General features: G+C 42.3%; 3 protein-coding genes and 1 pseudogene across 3 annotated transcripts; all 4 read left to right on the top strand.

The window, feature by feature from the left end:
• The first annotated feature begins 1,284 nt into the window (after nucleotides 1-1,284).
• Nucleotides 1,285-3,781, top strand: LOC139666769 (tripartite motif-containing protein 16-like). The gene has a single exon (XM_071546086.1). The coding sequence runs from the start codon at nucleotides 1,308-1,310 to the stop codon at nucleotides 2,973-2,975; it is 1,668 nt and encodes a 555-aa protein (XP_071402187.1). The 5' UTR covers nucleotides 1,285-1,307; the 3' UTR covers nucleotides 2,976-3,781.
• A 3,498-nt stretch (nucleotides 3,782-7,279) lies between these two features.
• Nucleotides 7,280-9,808, top strand: LOC139666771 (tripartite motif-containing protein 16-like). Its single transcript, XM_071546089.1, has one exon. It carries the CDS (start codon nucleotides 7,328-7,330, stop codon nucleotides 8,984-8,986), a length of 1,659 nt encoding a protein of 552 aa, XP_071402190.1. The 5' UTR covers nucleotides 7,280-7,327; the 3' UTR covers nucleotides 8,987-9,808.
• Nucleotides 9,809-13,400: 3,592 nt separating this feature from the next.
• Nucleotides 13,401-16,134, top strand: LOC139666772 (E3 ubiquitin/ISG15 ligase TRIM25-like). The gene has a single exon (XM_071546090.1). The coding sequence runs from the start codon at nucleotides 13,456-13,458 to the stop codon at nucleotides 15,118-15,120; it is 1,665 nt and encodes a 554-aa protein (XP_071402191.1). The 5' UTR covers nucleotides 13,401-13,455; the 3' UTR covers nucleotides 15,121-16,134.
• A 2,097-nt stretch (nucleotides 16,135-18,231) lies between these two features.
• On the top strand, nucleotides 18,232-20,674 carry LOC139666768 (tripartite motif-containing protein 16-like; annotated as a pseudogene).
• The last annotated feature ends 496 nt before the right edge of the window (nucleotides 20,675-21,170 follow it).

Raw genomic sequence — 21,170 nt, 5'->3', positions numbered from 1 at the left:
CTACAGCTCAGTTCAACACTGGGTCTGTTCAAGGATTAGATCTAAAGACTTTAGATAGGGCTACGAAAAGGCACGACAAGTGTGTTGATCACATTGTCGTTAACAGTAGGTTGAAGCTTTTTGGTCGGGTGCCTATCAACGAGTTGAATGAGGACGGAGTGTGTTTGCAGAGAGCAAATAACAATGTTAAAGTGAGAGGAAACAGAGATGTGTTAATCCGTCTTGTTGATGCAACGACATTTTTGAATGTAACAGCAGTCTTTTAGAGGACAAGAACAGCAAACAACATAGTAAGTAAATCATGTGCAACAGTTTCATTCAAAACACAGAGAGGACACTCACTCTCCATCCCTGGGTTAACCTGTGCAAGGGTGGAAGTAACTGATTACATTTACTCAAGTTACTGTAGTTGAGTCGCTTTTTTGTGTACTTGTGTACTTTTTGTGTACTCCCATCCATCACAGAACAGATTGTGTGTCTCTCCATCAGCAGCAGAAACTGGATCAACGTAAACTGACAAACTGTGGATCCATTCACAGTGAGAAGAGGAATCTGACTTTACTTTGTTTCTACACTTTATTTTGTAACTTCTAATGTTTCCAGTGAAAAGAATCTGGTCTGAACTCTGTCCTCTCTCCTTTTAGAATCACATGGAAAAGATCACAGCTAACAACGTTCTCTGTTCTAAAGAGGAACTCAGGAACTTTTACTCTGAGGACATTTTAAATCAGACACTTTTTACTTTTACTGTAGGAGATTTTTACACCAGTACTTTTACTTCTACTCAAGTAAAATATCAGCAAAGTAACAATACTTCTACTTGAGTAGAACATTCTCTTTCTACCACTGAAGAGAGAGAGAAAGAGAGAGAGACAGACAGACAGAGAGAGAGAGGGGGGGGGGGGGGGTAAGGGGAGAGAGAGATTTATCCTATTGTTAAGTTTCTATTTCTCATAATCTTCACTTCATGTTGTAAACAAGAGCTAAACACACGCTGCCTCTTTCAAACCGCTCCTCTTCCTGGAATAAAGCAAAGCCTGATAACCCCTCCCTCTTCTCCCTGGTCTCAAACAGCCAGTTCCATTCTGTCCAGATATTTCCTGTTCACTCCCCTTTCACAGATCTGCCAGTTTAAAGATGGGTGTGAACAATATGCTGTGAAGTGCAAGAGCTGACAAGCCCATTCACTGCAGATCAGCAAATGAACATGAAGACAAGGGGACAGAGTTTTGTTTTGGATCAGAGCACAACTTGTTTTCTGTTGAGAGCAAGTGAAACTATCTGACTCACTGTTACTGAGAAGTGAAATGGCGCAGCAAGGAATTCAGCTGGACGGGGCAAAATTCTGCTGTTCGATCTGTCTGGATCTACTGAAGGATCCGGTGACTATTCCCTGTGGGCACAGCTACTGCATGAGCTGTATTAAAAGCTGCTGGGATGAAGAGGATCAGAAGAAAATCCACAGCTGCCCCCAGTGCAGACAGACCTTCACACCAAGGCCTGTCCTGGTGAAAAGTACCATGTTAGCAGAGTTGGTGGAGGAACTGAAGAAGACAGGACTCCAAGCTGCTCCTCCTGATCGCTGCTATGCCGGACCTGGAGATGTGGCCTGTGATGTCTGCACTGGGAGAAAGCTGAAAGCCCTCAAGTCCTGTCTGGTGTGTCTGGCCTCTTACTGTGAGCAGCACCTCCAGCCTCACTATGAATCTTCTACCTTTAAAAAACACAAGCTGGTCGAAGCCACCATGAAGCTTCAGGAGAACTTCTGCTCTCGTCATGACGAGGTGATGAAGATTTTCTGCCGTACTGATCAGCAGTTTATCTGTTATCTCTGCTCCATGGATGAACATAAAGGCCACGACACAGTCTCAGCTGCAGCAGAAAGGACTGAGAGGCAGAAAGAGCTCGGGGCGAGTAGGCAAAAAATCCAGCAGAGAATCCAGGACAGAGAGAAAGACGTGAAGGTGCTTCAACAGGAGGTGGAGGCTATCAACCTCTCTGCTGATAAAGCAGTGGAGCACAGTGAGAAGATCTTCACTGAGCTGGTCCGTCTCATTGAGAAAAGAAGCTCTGATGTGAAGGAGCAGATCAGATCCCAGCAGAAAGCGGAAGCGAGTCGGGCCGAAGAACTTCAGGAGAAGCTGAAGCAGGAGATTGCTGAGCTGAGGAGGAAAGACACTGAGCTGGAGCAGCTCTCACACACAGAGGATCACACCCATTTTCTACACAATTACCCCTCGCTGTCACGTCTCAGTGAATCTACAGACTCACCCAGCACCGATATCCGTCCTCTGCGCTACTTTGAGGATGTGACTGCGGCTGTGTCAGAGGCCAGAGATAAACTACAGGGCATTCTTACAGAGGAATGGACTAAGATCTCATTGACAGTGACTGAAGTGGATGTTTTACTGTCACAACCAAGAGAGCCCAAGACCAGAGCTGAATTCTTACAATATTCATGTCAAATCACACTGGATCCAAACACAGCACACACACATCTGTCATTATCTGAGGGGAACAGAAAAGCAACATATATGACAAAAAAACTGTTATATTCTAGTCACCCAGACAGATTCACTGACAGGTTTCAGGTCCTGAGTAGAGAGGGTCTGACTGGACGTTGTTACTGGGAGGTGGAGTGGAGCGGCAGGGGAGTTTCAATAGCAGTCGCATATAAGGATATTAGCAGAACAGGGGATGAAAGTGGATTTGGAAACAATGACAAGTCTTGGGCATTATATTGTTGCGACAATAGTTATCAATTCAGACATAACAATATCACAACTCCCATCCCAGACCCTCGGTCCTCCAGAGTAGGAGTGTACCTGGATCACAGAGCAGGTATTCTGTCCTTCTACAGCGTCTCTGAAACCATGACTCTCCTCCACAGAGTCCAGACCACATTCCCTCAGCCTCTCTATCCTGGATTTTGGCTTGGTGTTGGAGCCACTGCTGAATTGTGTAAGCTCGAGTAGACAGGAGTTATTAAAGCAGCAATGTGTGAGATTCTAATTTTTATGTTTTGTTTTTTTCCATCTTTGTCACTCAGCCTCACTGTGGTGTTTCTGCACTGCAATTCCCACAGATCACCTGTCAATCAAACAGTGTGGGCGGAGCTTGGATTTTCTGTTGATGCAGTTTGAGTTTCTCTTTTCTTTGTCTGTTCAGCCATGGTGGCTATCACTGCTCATGCTAACTACCCAGTTCTTCTTCTTCTGTTTATTCCAAACAAACCGGAAAAGTAAAACGCATCACTTCCTGTGCGGCAGAGGAAAAACAATGGAAAAGATTTCATGAACTGGATATAGGTTGGATCACTATTGTGTTATATCAGTCAGTAATAGAGAGTATCCAAATGAACATTTATTCTTATGAAAATGTAAACTGTTGTGTGGTCTATATAGTTCTCATCTTTGTTGCATATTTGTATTGTTGCTGTAATATTTTCTGCTGTTTCTGTTCCACTGCATGGGCCTTAATGGAGCCAGCACTAGAAGTCTTCCCTTTATTATAGCTGAATAGTTGTTAATATGTTGATTTTGTTCCCTTCACTTTGTAACTTTGTTAAGAAAAGTGAACTACAAATGTAATCATTATTATTATAATCAATAGAGAGAGGATTCATTGTTTTCCTCCACAGTGCTGACATACTGGTTTAACAGATTGATTGTGAGGATGAAGTGAATATGTAGATGGAAAGATTGAACCAGAGTCTTTTACCAGGTTTTAGTGATTTGATGTGTGATCAAAGTGAATGTTTGCAAAGATCAATAAAGTTTTTTTTCCCCCAAGAATGAATAAAGTATTTCTTCTGTATTCATTCCAGGAAGTCTATCAAAGCTGCTAGAGAAAATGTGAAACTAATATGACAGTATAACTGAGCTGATTTTCCCCCTAAAACACAACAAAGTGCAGTCTTCATGTTTAGAGCAGATGTGGAATCAAAAGTCAAATGAAGCAGCAGTGTTACCAAAGAAGAAACACTAGTGAAGATGGAAAGAATGAAGGACAATCCTGTTGTTAATGTAACTGGTTAAATGTATGAATGAAGTGAATGTTTAGATGGAAAGACTGAAGGACAGTGTGGATGGATAACATTTGCCAATCAATCTCTATCCTTGCAACTTTCTTCTTCACTGAAACAGTTTTGTCATGGAGGACTAAGCTTGCAACCTCCAAGTGTTTAATCATCTGTTGCTTTTTAGAAGCTAGATTGGCTTTGTGCACTTGCTCAATAAACAGAGTTTCTTCCGCAGGCCTGAAAAGCCTGGAAAAGTAGGAAGAATTCATTTGATCATTTCCAGGTCAAGTTTGGGAATCGCATAAAATGTCTGAAAAAGTTTTGTTCAGTTCTGACACACATATGACCACAGACTTTATGTAGTAGTGGACCAGCTGTCATTTCAGATATTGTGATGAAGAATAAACTTCAAAATGATATGAGCTAGTTAAGCCACTATCAGAATATTTCACACTGAACTGAGCAAAATCTTCAAAATCCAGCCAGGAAATGAAGGTCTGGAAAAAGTATTGAATATTGAAACAGAACATGTGGAGAAACCTTGAATAAAATGTAGTGTGAATATCTATCTATCTATCTATCTATCTATCTATCTATCTATTATTTTCCTTGTACCAAAGGAAAATAAAACCTTCCACACTGGACTTATATGGGTTCAAATGAGAAAAAACACCAGCACTTTCAAGCCAAGCTATTGGATCATCACACACACACACTTGAACACTTGACCCCCCCCTCCCAGAAACACACACACACACACACACACACACACACACACTTGCATACTTTATACTGTAATTATACTCTGTCACGTTATATTTGTATTACTTTTTACTGATGGTCACCATTTTGCACTGCTATTTTATTACTGCAGTGTTTATATACTGCTGTATTGTTGTGGCTAGCTCCAGACTCAAGAATTTCATAGCTAACATTATCTGCTTCTCGCTGTTTTGTTGTGCTTATGACCATAACGAACCTTAAACCTTGAACCTTGATCCCATACACCCAGACACACACAATGGCCCTCATTTACGAAACGAACGTACGACAGAAAACTGGGCGTACGATCATTTCCACGCAAAGCTCGGCATTTATCGATTTGGACGTGTACGGAGGCTACGATCAACTCTCAACTCGTGTACGCAGGTTTTCCAGTCAGCGTGGACTTGCGGTGCAGCATAGTAAATCTGGCTGAGTCGGGGAATTGTTATTAGACCATATATTCTGACTGGCATCTAAGCTTATGCAGCCACATATAGCTGTATGTTTGCAGAGAGCAAATAACAATGTTTATACCATGGTCTGGGTGAATACTCGATTCTGATTGGCTGCAGGGTGTCCATTAATTCCTGATAATGTACACCTACTAAGTAGTTCCAGTGAAACTGTCTGTTCGCCGTTCTAAATTAATGCGCTGGCTACGTAGCATCAGCCTGTATCTAAAATGAGTAACCATAGCAACAGTGCCTCATCCTCTGAACGTCACAGGATGGCGACTGTAACACACAAGCTGCAAGAAGTACACTGCCCCTCTGAACTGACTGATACTTTGCATCACATACGGTAAGCGATCATCTCACATCCCATTCGCTATTCAACTCGCTACTTCAGGCTGCGGCCGACAATACACATGGCCTATCTCATTTGTTTGTGAAAATCTTGTTATTGATTTGGGGACAATGACATGGCTGGATAGCTAGCTAGTCTTGTTGTTAAACATACTGTCAAATTATATTTACTGTTTGTTATTGACTTTGAATGTTGCTAGCATAACGTTAGCTTTCTGGCTCATAGCTGAGCCAAAGGGTTCTATGAGCTCAGCGGACTAGAAATATCTCCCGCCAAGTCGTATCTAAGGTTCGTCCTATTTACTGGAGGAGTGAACAATGTTTCCATTGCATAAGAACCTTATGGGATGGTAATGATTGTTCCAGGTATTAGTCAAACCCTCAGGTGTTACCAGGGAAACTGAGTTATGGCTTGTGGAAAAACTTTAGATTTTGATTACAAAACTTATGAAAATATAAATTAATGGTCTTATTTTTTTTTCTTTGGCAAGTGACCATGGTATAAGCGGGATAATGCCCGACGAGGTGTCCATTATCAGAAATGAATGGACTCCGCGGAAGCAACCGTCCTCCGCTGCGTCTCGTACGGTTCAGGCCTCCCCGTCGTCCATTAATTTCTGATAATGGACACCTCGTCGGGCATTATCCCTTACTAAAGTGAGAGGAAACACAGATGTGTTAATCCGTCTTGTTGATGCAACAACATTTTTGAATGTAACAGCAGTCTTTTAGAGGGCAACAAGAGCAAACAACATAGTAAGTAAATCATGTGCAAGAGTTTTTGTGTACTCCCATCCATCACAGAACAGATTGTGTGTCTCTCCATCAGCAGCAGAAACTGGATCAACGTAAACTGACAAACTGTGGATCCATTCGCAGTGAGAAGAGGAATCTGACTTTACTTTGTTTCTGCACTTTATTTTGTCGTTTCTAATGTTTCCAGTTAAAAGAATCTAGTCTGAACTCTGTCCTCTCTCCTTTTAGAATCACATGGAAAAGATCACAGCTGACAACGTTCTCTGTTCTAAAGAGGAACTCAGGAACTTTTACTCAGGACATTTTAAATCAGACACTTTTTACTTTTACTTCAGTAGATTTTTACAGCAGTACTTTTACTTCTACTCAAGTAAAATATCAGCAAAGTAACAGTACTTCTACTTGAGTAGAACATTCTAGCACTCTTTCCACCACTGAAGAGAGAGAGAGAGAGGGACAGAGAGAGAGATAGAGACAGAAAAAGAGAGAGAGAGAGAGAGAGAGAGAGCGAGAGAGAGAGGGACAGAGAGAGAGATAGAGACAGAAAAAGAGAGAGAGAGAGAGAGAGAGAGAGGAATAAGGGGAGAGAGAGATTTATCCTACTGTTAAGTTTCTATTTCTCATAATCTTCACTTCATACTGTAAACGAGAGCTAAACACACACTGCCTCTTTCAAACCGCTCCTCTTCCTGGAATAAACCAAAGCCTGATAACCCCTCCCTCTTCTCCCTGGTCTCATACACAGCCAGTTCCATTCTGTCCAGATATTTCCTGTTCCCTCCCCTTTCACAGATCTGCCAGTTTAAAGATGGGTGTGAACAACATGCTGTGAAGTGCAAGAGCTGACAAGCCCATTCACTGCAGATCAGCAAATGAACATGAAGACAAGGGACAGAGTTTTGTTTTGGATCGGAGCACAACTTGTTTTTTCCGTTGATAGAAAGTGAAACTATCTGACACACTGTTACTGAGAAGTGAAATGGCGCAGCAAGGAATTCAGCTGGACGGAGCAAAATTCTGCTGTTCGATCTGTCTGGATCTACTGAGGGATCCGGTGACTATTCCCTGTGGGCACAGCTACTGCATGAGCTGTATTAAAAGCTGCTGGGATGAAGAGGATCAGAAGAAAATCCACAGCTGCCCCCAGTGCAGACAGACCTTCACACCAAGGCCTGTCCTGGTGAAAAGTACCATGTTAGCAGAGTTGGTGGAGGAACTGAAGAAGACAGGACTCCAAGCTGCTCCTCCTGATCGCTGCTATGCCGGACCTGGAGATGTGGCCTGTGATTTCTGCACTGGGAGAAAGCTGAAAGCCCTCAAGTCCTGTCTGGTGTGTCTGGCCTCTTACTGTGAGCAGCACCTCCAGCCTCACTATGATGTAGCTCCATTAAAGAAACACAAGCTGGTCGAAGCCACCATGAAGCTTCAGGAGAACATCTGCTCTCATCATGACGAGGTGATGAAACTTTTCTGCCGTACTGATCAGCAGTGTATCTGTTGTTTCTGCGCAGTGGATGAACATAAAGGCCACGACACAGTCTCAGCTGCAGCAGAAAGGACTGAGAGGCAGAAAGAGCTCGGGGTGAGTCGGCAAAAAATCCAGCAGAGAATCCAGAACAGAGAGAAAGATGTGAAGGTGCTTCAACAGGAGGTGAAGGCTATCAATCTCTCTGCTGATAAAGCAGTGGAGGACAGTGAAAAGAACTTTACTGAGCTGGTCCGTCTCATTGAGAAGAGAAGCTCTGATGTGAAGGAGCAGATCAGATCCCAGCAGAAAGCGGAAGCGAGTCGGGCCAAAGAACTTCTGGAGAAGCTGAAGCAGGAGATTGCTGAGCTGAGGAGGAAAGACGCTGAGCTGGAGCAGCTCTCACACACAGAGGATCACAACCATTTTCTACACAATTACCCCTCGCTGTCACGTCTCAGTGAATCTACAGACTCACCCAGCACCAATATCCGTCCTCTGTGGTACTTTGAGGATGTGACTGCAGCTGTGTCAGAGGCCAGAGATAAACTACAGGGCGTTCTTACAGAGGAATGGACTAAGATCTCATGGACAGTGACTGACGTGGATGTTTTACTGTCACAACCAAGAGAGCCCAAGACCAGAGCTGAATTCTTAAAATATTCACGTCAAATCACAGTGGATCCAAACACAGCAGACACACATCTGTCATTATCTGAGGGGAACAGAAAAGCAACATATATGACAGAAGAACAGTTATATTCTCGTCACCCAGACAGATTTACTGACAGGTGGCAGGTCCTGAGTAGAGAGGGTCTGACTGGACGTTGTTACTGGGAGGTGGAGTGGAGCGGGAAAGTTTCAATAGCAGTCTCATATAAGGATATTAGCAGAACAGGGGATGAAAGTGAGTTTGGATGCAATGACAAGTCTTGGGCATTAGATTATTTCTACAATCAATTCATACATAACAATATCACAACTCCCATCCCAGGCCCGCTGTCCTCCAGAGTAGGAGTGTACCTGGATCACAGAGCAGGTATTCTGTCCTTCTACAGCGTCTCTGAAACCATGACTCTCCTCCACAGAGTCCAGACCACATTCACTCAGCCTCTCTATCCTGGACTTTGGCTTGATAATGGAGTCACTGCTGAGTTGTGTACGCTGAAGTAGACAGGAGTTATTAAAGAGTTATTGAGATTCTGATTTTTACGTTTTATTTTTTTGTCTCCATCTTTGTCCCTCAGCCTCACTGTGGTGTTTCTGCTCTGAATGTCCCATAGATCACCTGTCAATCAAACAGTGTGGGCGGAGCTTGGATTTTCTGTTGATGCAGTTTGAGTTTCTCTTTTCTTTGTCTGTTCAGCCATGGTGGCTATCACTGCTCATGCTTACTACCCAGTTCTTCTTCTTCTGTTTATTCCAAACAAACCGGAAACGTAAAACGCATCACTTCCTGTGCAGCAGAGGAAAAACAATGGAAAAGTTTTCATGAACTGGATATAGGTTGGATCACTATTGTGTTATATCAGTCAGTAATAGAGAGTATCCAAATGAACATTTAATCATATGAAAATGTAAACTGTTGTGTGGTCTATATAGTTCTTATCTTCTTATCTTTATCTTTATCATATTTGTATTGATGCTGTAATATTTTCTGCTGTTTCTGTTCCACTGCATGGGCCTTAATGGAGCCAGCACTAGAAGTCTTCCCTTTATTATAGCTGAATAGTTGTTAATATGTTGATTTTGTTCCTGACACTTTTTTAACTTTGTTAAGAAAAGTGAACTACAAATGTAATCATTATTATTATTATTATAATCAATAGGGAGAGGATCCATTGTTTTCCTCCACAGTGCTGACATACTGGTTTAACAGATGGATTGTGTGGATGAAGTGAATATGTAGATGGAAAGATTGAACCAGAGTCTTTTACCAGGTTTTAGTGATTTGATGTGTGATCAAAGTGAATGTTTGCAAAGATCAATAAAGTTTTTTTTCAAAGAATTAATAAAGTATTTCTTCTGTATTCTTTCCAGGAAGTCTATCAAAGCTGCTAGAGAAAATGTGAAACTAATATAACAGTATAACTGAGACGATTTTCCGCCTAAAACACAACAAAGTGCAGTCTTCATGTTTAGAGCAGATGTGGAATCAAAAGTCAAATGAAGCAGCAGTGTTACCAAAGAAGAAACACTAGTGAAGATGGAAAGAATGAAGGACAATCCTGTTGTTAATGTAACTGGTTAAATGTATGAATGAAGTGAATGTTTAGATGGAAAGACTGAAGGACAGTGTGGATGGATAACATTTGCCAATCAATCTCTATCCTTGCAACTTTCTTCACTGAAACAGTTTTGTCATGGAGGACTAAGCTTGCAACCTCCAAGTGTTTAATCATCTGTTGCTTTTTAGAAGCTAGATTGGCTTTGTGCACTTGCTCAATAAACAGAGTTTCTCATGCAGGCCTGAAAAGCCTGGAAAAGTAGGAAGAATTCATTTGATCATTTCCAGGTCAAGTTTGGGAATCACATAAAATGTCTGAAAAAGTTTTGTTCAGTTCTGACACACATATGACCACAGACTTTATGTAGTCGTGGACCAGCTGTCATTTCAGATATTGTGATGAAGAATAAACTTCAAAATGATATGAGCTAGTTAAGCCACTATCAGAATATTTCACACTGAACTGAGCAAAATCTTCAAAATCCAGCCAGGAAATGAAGGTCTGGAAAAAGTATTGAATATTGAAACAGAACATGTGGAGAAACCTTGAATAAAATGTAGTGTGAATATCTATATATCTATCTATCTATCTATCTATCTATTATTTTCCTTGTACCAAAGGAAAATAAAACCTTCCACACTGGACTTATATGGGTTCAAATGAGAAAAAACACCAGCACTTTCAAGCCAAGCTATTGGATCATCACACACACACACTTTAACACTTGACCCCCCCCTCCCAGAAACACACACACACACACACACACACACTTGCATACTTTATACTGTAATTATACTCTGTCATGTTATATTTGTATTACTTTTTACTGATGGTCACCATTTTGCACTGCTATTTTATTACTGCAGTGTTTATATACTGCTGTATTGTTGTGGCTAGCTCCAGACTCAAGAATTTCATAGCTAACATTATCTGCTTCTCGCTGTTTTGTTGTGCTTATGACCATAACGAACCTTAAACCTTGAACCTTGAACCTTGATCCCATACACCCAGACACACACAATGGCCCTCATTTACGAAACGAACGTACGACAGAAAACTGGGCGTACGATCATTTCCACGCAAAGCTCGGCATTTATCGATTTGGACGTGTACGGAGGCTACGATCAACTCTCAACTCGTGTACGCAGGTTTTCCAGTCAGCGTGGACTTGCGGTGCAGCATAGTAAATCTGGCTGAGTCGGGGAATTGTTATTAGACCATATATTCTGACTGGCATCTAAGCTTATGCAGCCACATATGGCTGTATGTTTGCAGAGAGCAAATAACAATGTTTATACCATGGTCTGGGTGAATACTCGATTCTGATTGGCTGCAGGGTGTCCATTAATTCCTGATAATGTACACCTACTAAGTAGTTCCAGTGAAACTGTCTGTTCGCCGTTCTAAATTAATGCGCTGGCTACGTAGCATCAGCCTGTATCTAAAATGAGTAACCATAGCAACAGTGCCTCATCCTCTGAACGCCACAGGATGGCGACTGTAACACACAAGCTGCAAGAAGTACACTGCCCCTCTGAACTGACTGATACTTTGCATCACATACGGTAAGCGATCATCTCACATCCCATTCGCTATTCAACTCGCTACTTCAGGCTGCGGCCGACAATACACATGGCCTATCTCATTTGTTTGTGAAAATCTTGTTATTGATTTGGGGACAATGACATGGCTGGGTAGCTAGCTAGTCTTGTTGTTAAACATACTGTCAAATTATATTTACTGTTTGTTATTGACTTTGAATGTTGCTAGCATAACGTTAGCTTTCTGGCTCATAGCTGAGCCAAAGGGTTCTATGAGCTCAGCGGACTAGAAATATCTCCCGCCAAGTCGTATCTAAGGTTCGTCCTATTTACTGGAGTAGTGAACAATGTTTCCATTGCATAAGAACCTTATGGGATGGTAATGATTGTTCCAGGTATTAGTCAAACCCTCAGGTGTTACCAGGGAAACTGAGTTATGGCTTGTGGAAAAACTTTAGATTTTGATTACAAAACTTATGAAAATATAAATTAATGGTCTAATTTTTTTTTCTTTGGCAAGTGACCATGGTATAAGCGGGATAATGCCCGACGAGGAGTCCATTATCAGAAATTAATGGACTCCGCGGAAGCAACCGTCCTCCGCTGCGTCTCGTACGGTTCAGGCCTCCCCGTCGTCCATTAATTTCTGATAATGGACACCTCGTCGGGCATTATCCCTTACTAAAGTGAGAGGAAACAGAGATGTGTTAATCCGTCTTGTTGATGCAACAACATTTTTGAATGTAACAGCAGTCTTTTAGAGGGCAACAAGAGCAAACAACATAGTAAGTAAATCATGTGCAACAGTTTCATTCAAAACACAGAGAGGACACTCACTCTCCATCCCTGGGTTAACCTGTGCAAGGGTGGAAGTAACTGATTACATTTACTCAAGTTACTGTAGTTGAGTCGCTTTTTTGTGTACTTGTGTACTTTTTGTGTACTCCCATCCATCACAGAACAGATTGTGTGTCTCTCCATCAGCAGCAGAAACTGGATCGACGTAAACTGACAAACTGTGGATCCATTCACAGTGAGAAGAGGAATCTGACTTTACTTTGTTTCTGCACTTTATTTTATAACTTCCAAATACTGCCAGTGAAAATAATCTGGTCTGAACTCTGTCCTCTCTCCTTTTAGAATCACATGGAAAAGATCACAGCTAACAACGTTTTCTTTTCTAAAGAGGAACTCAGGAACTTTTACTCTGAGGACATTTTACATGAGACACTGTTTACTTTTACTTCAGTAGATTTTTACAGCAGTACTTTTACTTCTACTCAAGTAAAATATCAGCAAAGTAACAGTACTTCTACTTTAGTAGAACATTCTAGCACTCTTTCCACCACTGAAGAGAGAGAGAGAGAGAGAGAGAGAGAGAGAGAGAGAGAGAGAGAGAGAGAGAGAGAGAGAGAGAGAGAGAGAGAGAGAGAGAGAGAGAGAGAGAGAGAGAGAGAGAGAGAGAGAGAGAGGAATAAGGGGAGAGAGAGATTTATCCTATTGTTAAGTTTCTATTTCTCATAATCTTCACTTCATATTGTAAACGAGAGCTAAACACACACTGCCTCTTTCAAACCGCTCCTCTTCCAGGAATAAACCAAAGCCTGATAACCCCTCCCTCTTCTCCCTGGTCTCAAACAGCCAGTTCCATTCTGACCAGATATTTCCTTTTCCCTCCCCTTTCACAGATCTACCAGTTTAAAGATGGGTGTGAACAACATGTTGTGAAGTGCAAGAGCTGACGAGCCCATTCACTGCAGATCAGCAAATGAACATGAAGACAAGGGACAGATTTTTTGTTTGGATCGGAGCACAACTTGTTTTCTGTTGATAGAAAGTGAAACTATCTGACACACTGTTACTGAGAAGTGAAATGGCGCAGCAAGGAATTCAGCTGGACGGAGCAAAATTCTGCTGTTCGATCTGTCTGGATCTACTGAAGGATCCGGTGACTATTCCCTGTGGGCACAGCTACTGCATGAGCTGTATTAAAAGCTGCTGGGATGAAGAGGATCAGAAGAAAATCCACAGCTGCCCCCAGTGCAGACAGACCTTCACACCAAGGCCTGTCCTGGTGAAAAGTACCATGTTAGCAGAGTTGGTGGAGGAACTGAAGAAGACAGGACTCCAAGCTGCTCCTCCTGATCGCTGCTATGCCGGACCTGGAGATGTGGCCTGTGATGTCTGCACTGGGAGAAAGCTGAAAGCCCTCAAGTCCTGTCTGGTGTGTCTGGCCTCTTACTGTGAGCAGCACCTCCAGCCTCACTATGATGCAGCTCCATTAAAGAAACACAAGCTGGTCGAAGCCACCATGAAGCTTCAGGAGAACATCTGCTCTCGTCATGACGAGGTGATGAAGATTTTCTGCCGTACTGATCAGCAGAGTATCTGTTATCTCTGCTCCATGGATGAACATAAAGGCCACGACACAGTTTCAGCTGCAGCAGAATGGACTGAGAGGCAGAAAGAGCTCGGGGTGAGTCGGCAAAAAATCCAGCAGAGAATCCAGGACAGAGAGAAAGACGTGAAGGTGCTTCAGCAGGAGGTGGAGGCTATCAATCTCTCTGCTGATAAAGCAGTGGAGCACAGCGAGAAGATCTTCACTGAGCTGGTCCGTCTCATTGAGAAAAGAAGCTCTGATGTGAAGGAGCAGATCAGATCCCAGCAGAAAGCGGAAGCGAGTCGGACCAAAGAACTTCAGGAGAAGCTGAAGCAGGAGATTGCTGAGCTGAGGAGGAAAGACGCTGAGCTGGAGCAGCTCTCACACACAGAGGATCACACCCATTTTCTACACAATTACCCCTCGCTGTCACGTCTCAGTGAATCTACAGACTCACCCAGCACCAATATCCGTCCTCTGCGCTACTTTGAGGATGTGACTGCAGCTGTGTCAGAGGCCAGAGATAAACTACAGGGCATTCTTACAGAGGAATGGCCTAATATCTCATGGACAGTGACTGAAGTGGATGTTTTACTGTCACAACCAAGAGAGCCCAAGACCAGAGCTGAATTCTTACAATATTCACATCAAATCACATTGGATCCAAACACAGCAGACACATGGCTGGCATTATCTGAGGGGAACAGAAAAGCAACACGTATGAGAAAACAACAGTTATATCCTCCTCACCCAGACAGATTCACTGACAGGTTTCAGGTCCTGAGTAGAGAGGGTCTGACTGGACGTTGTTACTGGGAGGTGGAGAGGAGCGGGAGAGTTTCAATAGCAGTCTCATATAAGGATATTAGCAGAACAGGGAATAGAAGTGGATTTGGATACAATGACAAGTCTTGGGCATTAGATTATTTCTACAATCAATTCATACATAACAATATCAAAACTCCCATCCCAGGCCCTCGGTCCTCCAGAGTAGGAGTGTACCTGGATCACAGAGCAGGTATTCTGTCCTTCTACAGCGTCTCTGAAACCATGACTCTCCTCCACAGAGTCCAGACCACATTCACTCAGCCTCTCTATCCTGGATTTTGGCTTAATTATTGTATAGGAGACAGTGTTGAGTTGTGTAACGTCAAGTAGACAGGAGTTATTAAAGCAGCAATGTGTGGAAATTAGATTTTTACATTGTATTTGTTTCTTCTCCATGTTTGGCCCTCAGCCTCACTGTGGTGTTTCTGCACTGCACTTCCCACAGATCACCTGTCAATCAAACAGTGTGGGCGGAGCTTGGATTTTCTGTTGATGCAGTTTGAGTTTCTCTTTTCTTTGTCTGTTAAGCCATGGTGGCTATCACTGCTCATGCTAACTACCCAGTTCTTCTTCTGTTTATTCCAAACAAACCGGAAAAGTAAAACGCATCACTTCCTGTGCGGCAGAGGAAAAACAATGGAAAAGATTTCATGAACTGGACATAGGTTGAATCACTATTGTGTTATATCAGTCAGTAATAGAGAGTATCCAAACAGACACTTATTCATATGAAAATGTAAACTGTTGTGTGGTCTATATAGTTCTTATCTTTGTTGCATATTTGTATTGTTGCTGTAATATTTTCTGCTGTTTCTGTTCCACTGCATGGGCCTTAATGGAGCCAGCACTAGAAGTCTTCCCTTTATTATAGCTGAATAGTTGTTAATATGTTGATTTTGTTCCCAACACTTTGTAATTTTGGGTGGAGGACAGAGGAGGACGGAGACTTGCTGTCCTCCGTGGGACGGGCTCTCATATCAATTCAATGTACTTCATTTTTTATGTTGGCCAAAGCACATAAAATGATGCTTCAAGGGAGGACGTCCTCCTTTATCAGTGAACAACCAGAACACAATATTAACATTGCGTTGGTCCAATGAATGATTAAATTCTTCAATTCTCTATTATTGTATTGTAGTGGGGTGAACTGGTGGAAAAGCAATTGATAGCAATTCATAGCAGATTAAAAAAAATAATAATAAAACGTGAACATTTTAGGGTTAGATTATTTAGGCACTTCCAACGGAGTCCAAATGTACCTTTTTCCCACCTTGATACTGGATTTTAGCCCTTCCCATAATGCTTTGCTTTACCAGTTGTTCCAGTCAATGCACTGCCTGCCGACGGCCGTTCAGTTGTACTGCAGAGAGTGTAATACTGTTGCTGTAACTTAATAAAGTGACTATAAACAACTAAATCGGTGTTGATATTACTTGCTTCGGACATTTCCAACTCCTCAGTGGAACACCAAGTACTGTTAATGAAGAAGATCAGCCGAGACGAGCTTATTTCAGATTACTTGATATATCTGGTCACAGTCAGATAGATTATCTAGCGTGCTAGCTAATGTTAGTATAGCTGCATTCACGCTACAGTGCATGTTCTGATATATTTGGCCGCACAACTTCATAACTGCACAACGGATTATCTTGAATTACGTTATTGATTCTGATTTGATCCAAAGTTAACGGACTAATAAATCAGTAATCGGAACTGAGAAGAACTCGGTTTGCCAGTTTTGTCAAGTTGACGGCCACTAAGTCTTTATTCTGAGGGAAGATGGCAGTGACAGTCTTCTATCAGTGAATCATGAATTATCAAGTAATCTATTTACATTTTAAGTTACGTTTTGCAATTTCTAGTGGTCTGACATGATGTGTTTAACTGTCGGACGTCTGTTGTTTTGATCAGCTGAAGAAGAAAAGCGTGGATGAGATGTCACAGCACATCAATGAGGTAACTATGATGAAAAAAAAAGGTATGAGAGAGACCGCTAGCTAACGGGCCGTCCCACGACTAACAGACTGTATTGTTGGCCATGTCTTCTGATGGGGAACCTACAGCTCAGTTCAACACTGGGTCTGTTGAAGGATTAGATCTAAAGACTTTAGATAGGGCTACGAAAAGGCACGACAAGTGTGTTGATCACATTGTCGTTAACAGTAGGTTGAAGCTTTTTGGTCGGGTGCCTATCAACGAGTTGAATGAGGACAGAGTGTGTTTGCAGAGAGCAAATAACAATGTTAAAGTGAGAGGAAACAGAGATGTGTTAATCCGTCTTATTGATGCAACAACATTTTTGAATGTAACAGCAGTCTTTTAGAGGGCAACAAGAGCAAACAACATAGTAAGTAAATCATGTGCAACAGTTTCATTCAAAACACAGAGAGGACACTCACTCTCCATCCCTGGGTTAACCTGTGCAAGTAATAACATTTACTCAAGTTACTGTAGTTGAGTCGCTTTTTTGTGTACTTGTGTACTTTTTGTGTACTCCCATCCATCACAGAACAGATTGTGTGTCTCTCCATCAGCAGCAGAAACTGGATCAACGTAAACTGACAAACTGTGGATCCATTCACAGTGAGAAGAGGAATCTGACTTTACTTTGTTTCTGCACTTTATTTTGTCGTTTCTAATGTTTCCAGTTAAAAGAATCTAGTCTGAACTCTGTCTTCTCTCCTTTTAGAATCACATGGAAAAGATCACAGCTAACAACGTTCTCTGTTCTAAAGAGGAACTCAGGAACTTTTACTCAGGACATTTTAAATCAGACACTTTTTACTTTTACTTCAGTAGATTTTTACAGCAGTACTTTTACTTCTACTCAAGTAAAATATCACCAAAGTAACAGTACTTCTACTTGAGTAGAACATTCTAGCACTCTTTCCACCACTGAAGAGAGAGAGAGAGAGAGAGACAGAGAGAGAAAGAGAGAGAGAGAGAGGGAGGGACAGAGAGAGACAGAGAGAGAGAGAGAGAGAGAGAGCGAGAGAGCGAGAGAGGACAGAGAGAGAGAGAGAGACAGAAAAAGAGAGAGAGAGAGAGAGAGAGGAATAAGGGGAGAGAGAGATTCATCCTACTGTTAAGTTTCTATTTCTCATAATCTTCACTTCATATTGTAAACGAGAGCTAAACACACACTGCCTCTTTCAAACCGCTCCTCTTCCTGGAATAAAGCAAAGCCTGATAGCCCCTCCCTCTTCTCCCTGGTCTCATACACAGCCAGCTCCATTCTGTCCAGATATTTCCTGTTCCCTCCCCTTTCACAGATCTGCCAGTTTAAAGATGGGTGTGAACAACATGCTGTGAAGTGCAAGAGCTGACAAGCCCATTCACTGCAGATCAGCAGATGAACATGAAGAGAAGGAACAGATTTTTGGTTTGGATCGGAGCACAACTTTTATCTGTTGGGAGCAAGTGAAACTATCTGACACACTGTTACTGAGAAGTGAAATGGCGCAGCAAGGAATTCAACTGGACGGAGCAAAATTCTGCTGTTCGATCTGTCTGGATCTACTGAGGGATCCGGTGACTATTCCCTGTGGGCACAGCTACTGCATGAGCTGTATTAAAAGCTGCTGGGATGAAGAGGATCAGAAGAAAATCCACAGCTGCCCCAGTGCAGACAGACCTTCACACCAAGGCCTGTCCTGGTGAAAAGTACCATGTTAGTAGAGTTGGTGGAGGAACTGAAGAAGACAGGACTCCAAGCTGCTCCTCCTGATCGCTGCTATGCCGGACCTGGAGATGTGGCCTGTGATGTCTGCACTGGGAGAAAGCTGAAAGCCCTCAAGTCCTGTCTGGTGTGTCCGGCCTCTTACTGTGAGCAGCACCTCCAGCCTCACTATGATGTAGCTCCATTAAAGAAACACAGGCTAGTCAAAGCCACCATGAAGCTTCAGGAGAACATCTGCTCTCGTCATGACGAGGTGATGAAGATTTTCTGCTGTACTGATCAGCAGAGTATCTGTTATCTCTGCTCCATGGATGAACATAAAGGCCACGACACAGTCTCAGCTGCAGCAGAAAGGACCGAGAGGCAGAAAGAGCTCGGGGTGAGTCGGCAAAAAATCCAGCAGAGAATCCAGGACAGAGAGAAAGACGTGAAGGTGCTTCAACAGGAGGTGGAGGCTATCAATCTCTCTGCTGATAAAGCAGTGAAGGACAGTAAGAAGAACTTCACTGAGCTGGTCCGTCTCATTGAGAAAAGAAGCTCTGATGTGAAGGAGCAGATCAGATCCCAGCAGAAAGCGGAAGCGAGTCGGGCCAAAGAACTTCAGGAGAAGCTGAAGCAGGAGATTGCTGAGCTGAGGAGGAAAGACGCTGAGCTGGAGCAGCTCTCACACACAGAGGATCACACCCATTTTCTACACAATTACCCCTCGCTGTCACGTCTCAGTGAATCTACAGACTTACCCAGCACCAATATCCGTCCTCTGCGCTACTTTGAGGATGTGACTGTGGCTGTGTCAGAGGCCAGAGATAAACTACAGGGCATTCTTACAGAGGAATGGACTAAGATCTCATGGACAGTGACTGAAGTGGATGTTTTACTGTCACAACCAAGAGAGCCCAAGACCAGAGCTGAATTCTTACAATATTCACATCAAATCACACTGGATCCAAACACAGCATACACATGGCTGTCATTATCTGAGGGGAACAGAAAAGCAACACGTATGAGAAAAAAACGGTTATATTCTAGTCACCCAGACAGATTCACTGACAAGCAACAGGTCCTGAGTAGAGAGGGTCTGACTGGACGTTGTTACTGGGAGGTGGAGTGGAGCGGGACAGAAGTTTCAATAGCAGTCTCATATAAGGATATTAGCAGAACAGGGGATGAAAGTGAGTTTGGATGCAATGACAAGTCTTGGGCATTAGATTATTTCTACAATCAATTCATACATAACAATATCAAAACTCCCATCCCAGGCCCTCGGTCCTCCAGAGTAGGAGTGTACCTGGATCACAGAGCAGGTATTCTGTCCTTCTACAGCGTCTCTGAAACCATGACTCTCCTCCACAGAGTCCAGACCACATTTACTCAGCCTCTCTATGCTGGACTTTGGCTTCATTATGGAGTCACTGCTGAGTTGAGCAAGCTCAAGTAGACAGGAGTTATTAAAGCAGCAATGTGTGAGATTCTGTTTTTTACGTTTTTCTTTTTTTGTCTCCATCTTTGTTGCTCAGCCTCATCACTGTGGTGTTTCTGCTCTGCATGTCCCATAGATCACCTGTCAATCAAACAGTGTGGGCGGAGCTTGGATTTTCTGTTGATGCAGTTTGATTTTCTCTTTTCTTTGTCTGTTCAGCCATGGTGGCTATCACTGCTCATGCTAACTACACAGTTCTTCTTCTTCTGTTTATTCCAAACAAACCGGAAACGTAAAACGCATCACTTCCTGTGCGGCAGAGGAAAAACAATGGAAAAGTTTTCATGAACTGGATATAGGTTGAATCACTATTTAGTTATATCAGTCAGTAATAGAGAGTATCCAAAAAAACATTTAATCATATGAAAATATAAACTGTTGTGTGGTCTATATAGTTCTTATCTTTGTTGCATATTTGTATTGTTGCTGTAATATTTTCTGCTGTTTCTGTTCCACTGCATGGGCCTTAATGGAGCCAGCACTAGAAGTCTTCCCTTTATTATAGCTGAATAGTTGTTAATATGTTGATTTTGTTCCCGACACTTTGTAACTTTGTTAAGAAAAGTGAACTACAAATGTAATCATTATTATTATAATCAATAGGGAGAGGATTCATTGTTTTCCTCCACAGTGCTGACATACTGGTTTAACAGACTGATTGTGTGGATGAAGTGAATATGTAGATGGAAAGATTGAACCAGTCTTTTACCAGGTTTTAGTGATTTGATGTGTGAAAAAAAAGCTAGATTGGCTTTGTGCACTTGCTCAATAAACAAAGTTCAAATTCTTCAGTTCTTCTTTGCCTCATGACGAACTTTCCACAAAGTTTCCTGTGAATCCGTTCATCAATTTTGGAGTCATCCTGCTAACAGACAGCCAGACAGACTTACAGATGGAACAGGGGGAAAACAAAACCCCCGTCTGACTCTGTTGGAGGAGGTAACAAATAATTTGTTTCATTGGTAACTGAAATATTATTACTGACATTAAAATAGTAATGAAGCACTCTACTGTTTACTGGAAAAGGTAATAACAACACTAACACAAGTAATGCATTATCACCCTACTCTGTTAATAATAATCTTATAAATCTTATTTATATAGCGCTTTTAAAAAGAGAGTTTACAAGTGGTGACAGGAGAATACTCAAAATGAATGTAAAAATCAATGGAAAAGTGTGAAATAGGAAGTAAATTGGAAGAAGAGGACAGAGGTGGAAAA

This window comes from Centroberyx affinis, unplaced genomic scaffold (genome assembly GCF_046629955.1).
Source record: "Centroberyx affinis isolate AG114_WGS23_722 - 3 ecotype Tasmania unplaced genomic scaffold, CSIRO-AGI_Caff_v1 ptg005120l_1, whole genome shotgun sequence".
In the NCBI taxonomy this organism is placed as follows: domain Eukaryota; kingdom Metazoa; phylum Chordata; class Actinopteri; order Beryciformes; family Berycidae; genus Centroberyx; species Centroberyx affinis.
This window is presented reverse-complemented; position numbering and strand designations above follow the sequence as displayed.

Coding starts and splice junctions, on each gene's coding strand:
- LOC139666771 (XM_071546089.1), top strand. CDS start 7,328: ATGGCGCAGCAAGGAATTCAGCTGGACGGAGCAAAATTCTGCTGTTCG.
- LOC139666769 (XM_071546086.1), top strand. CDS start 1,308: ATGGCGCAGCAAGGAATTCAGCTGGACGGGGCAAAATTCTGCTGTTCG.
- LOC139666772 (XM_071546090.1), top strand. CDS start 13,456: ATGGCGCAGCAAGGAATTCAGCTGGACGGAGCAAAATTCTGCTGTTCG.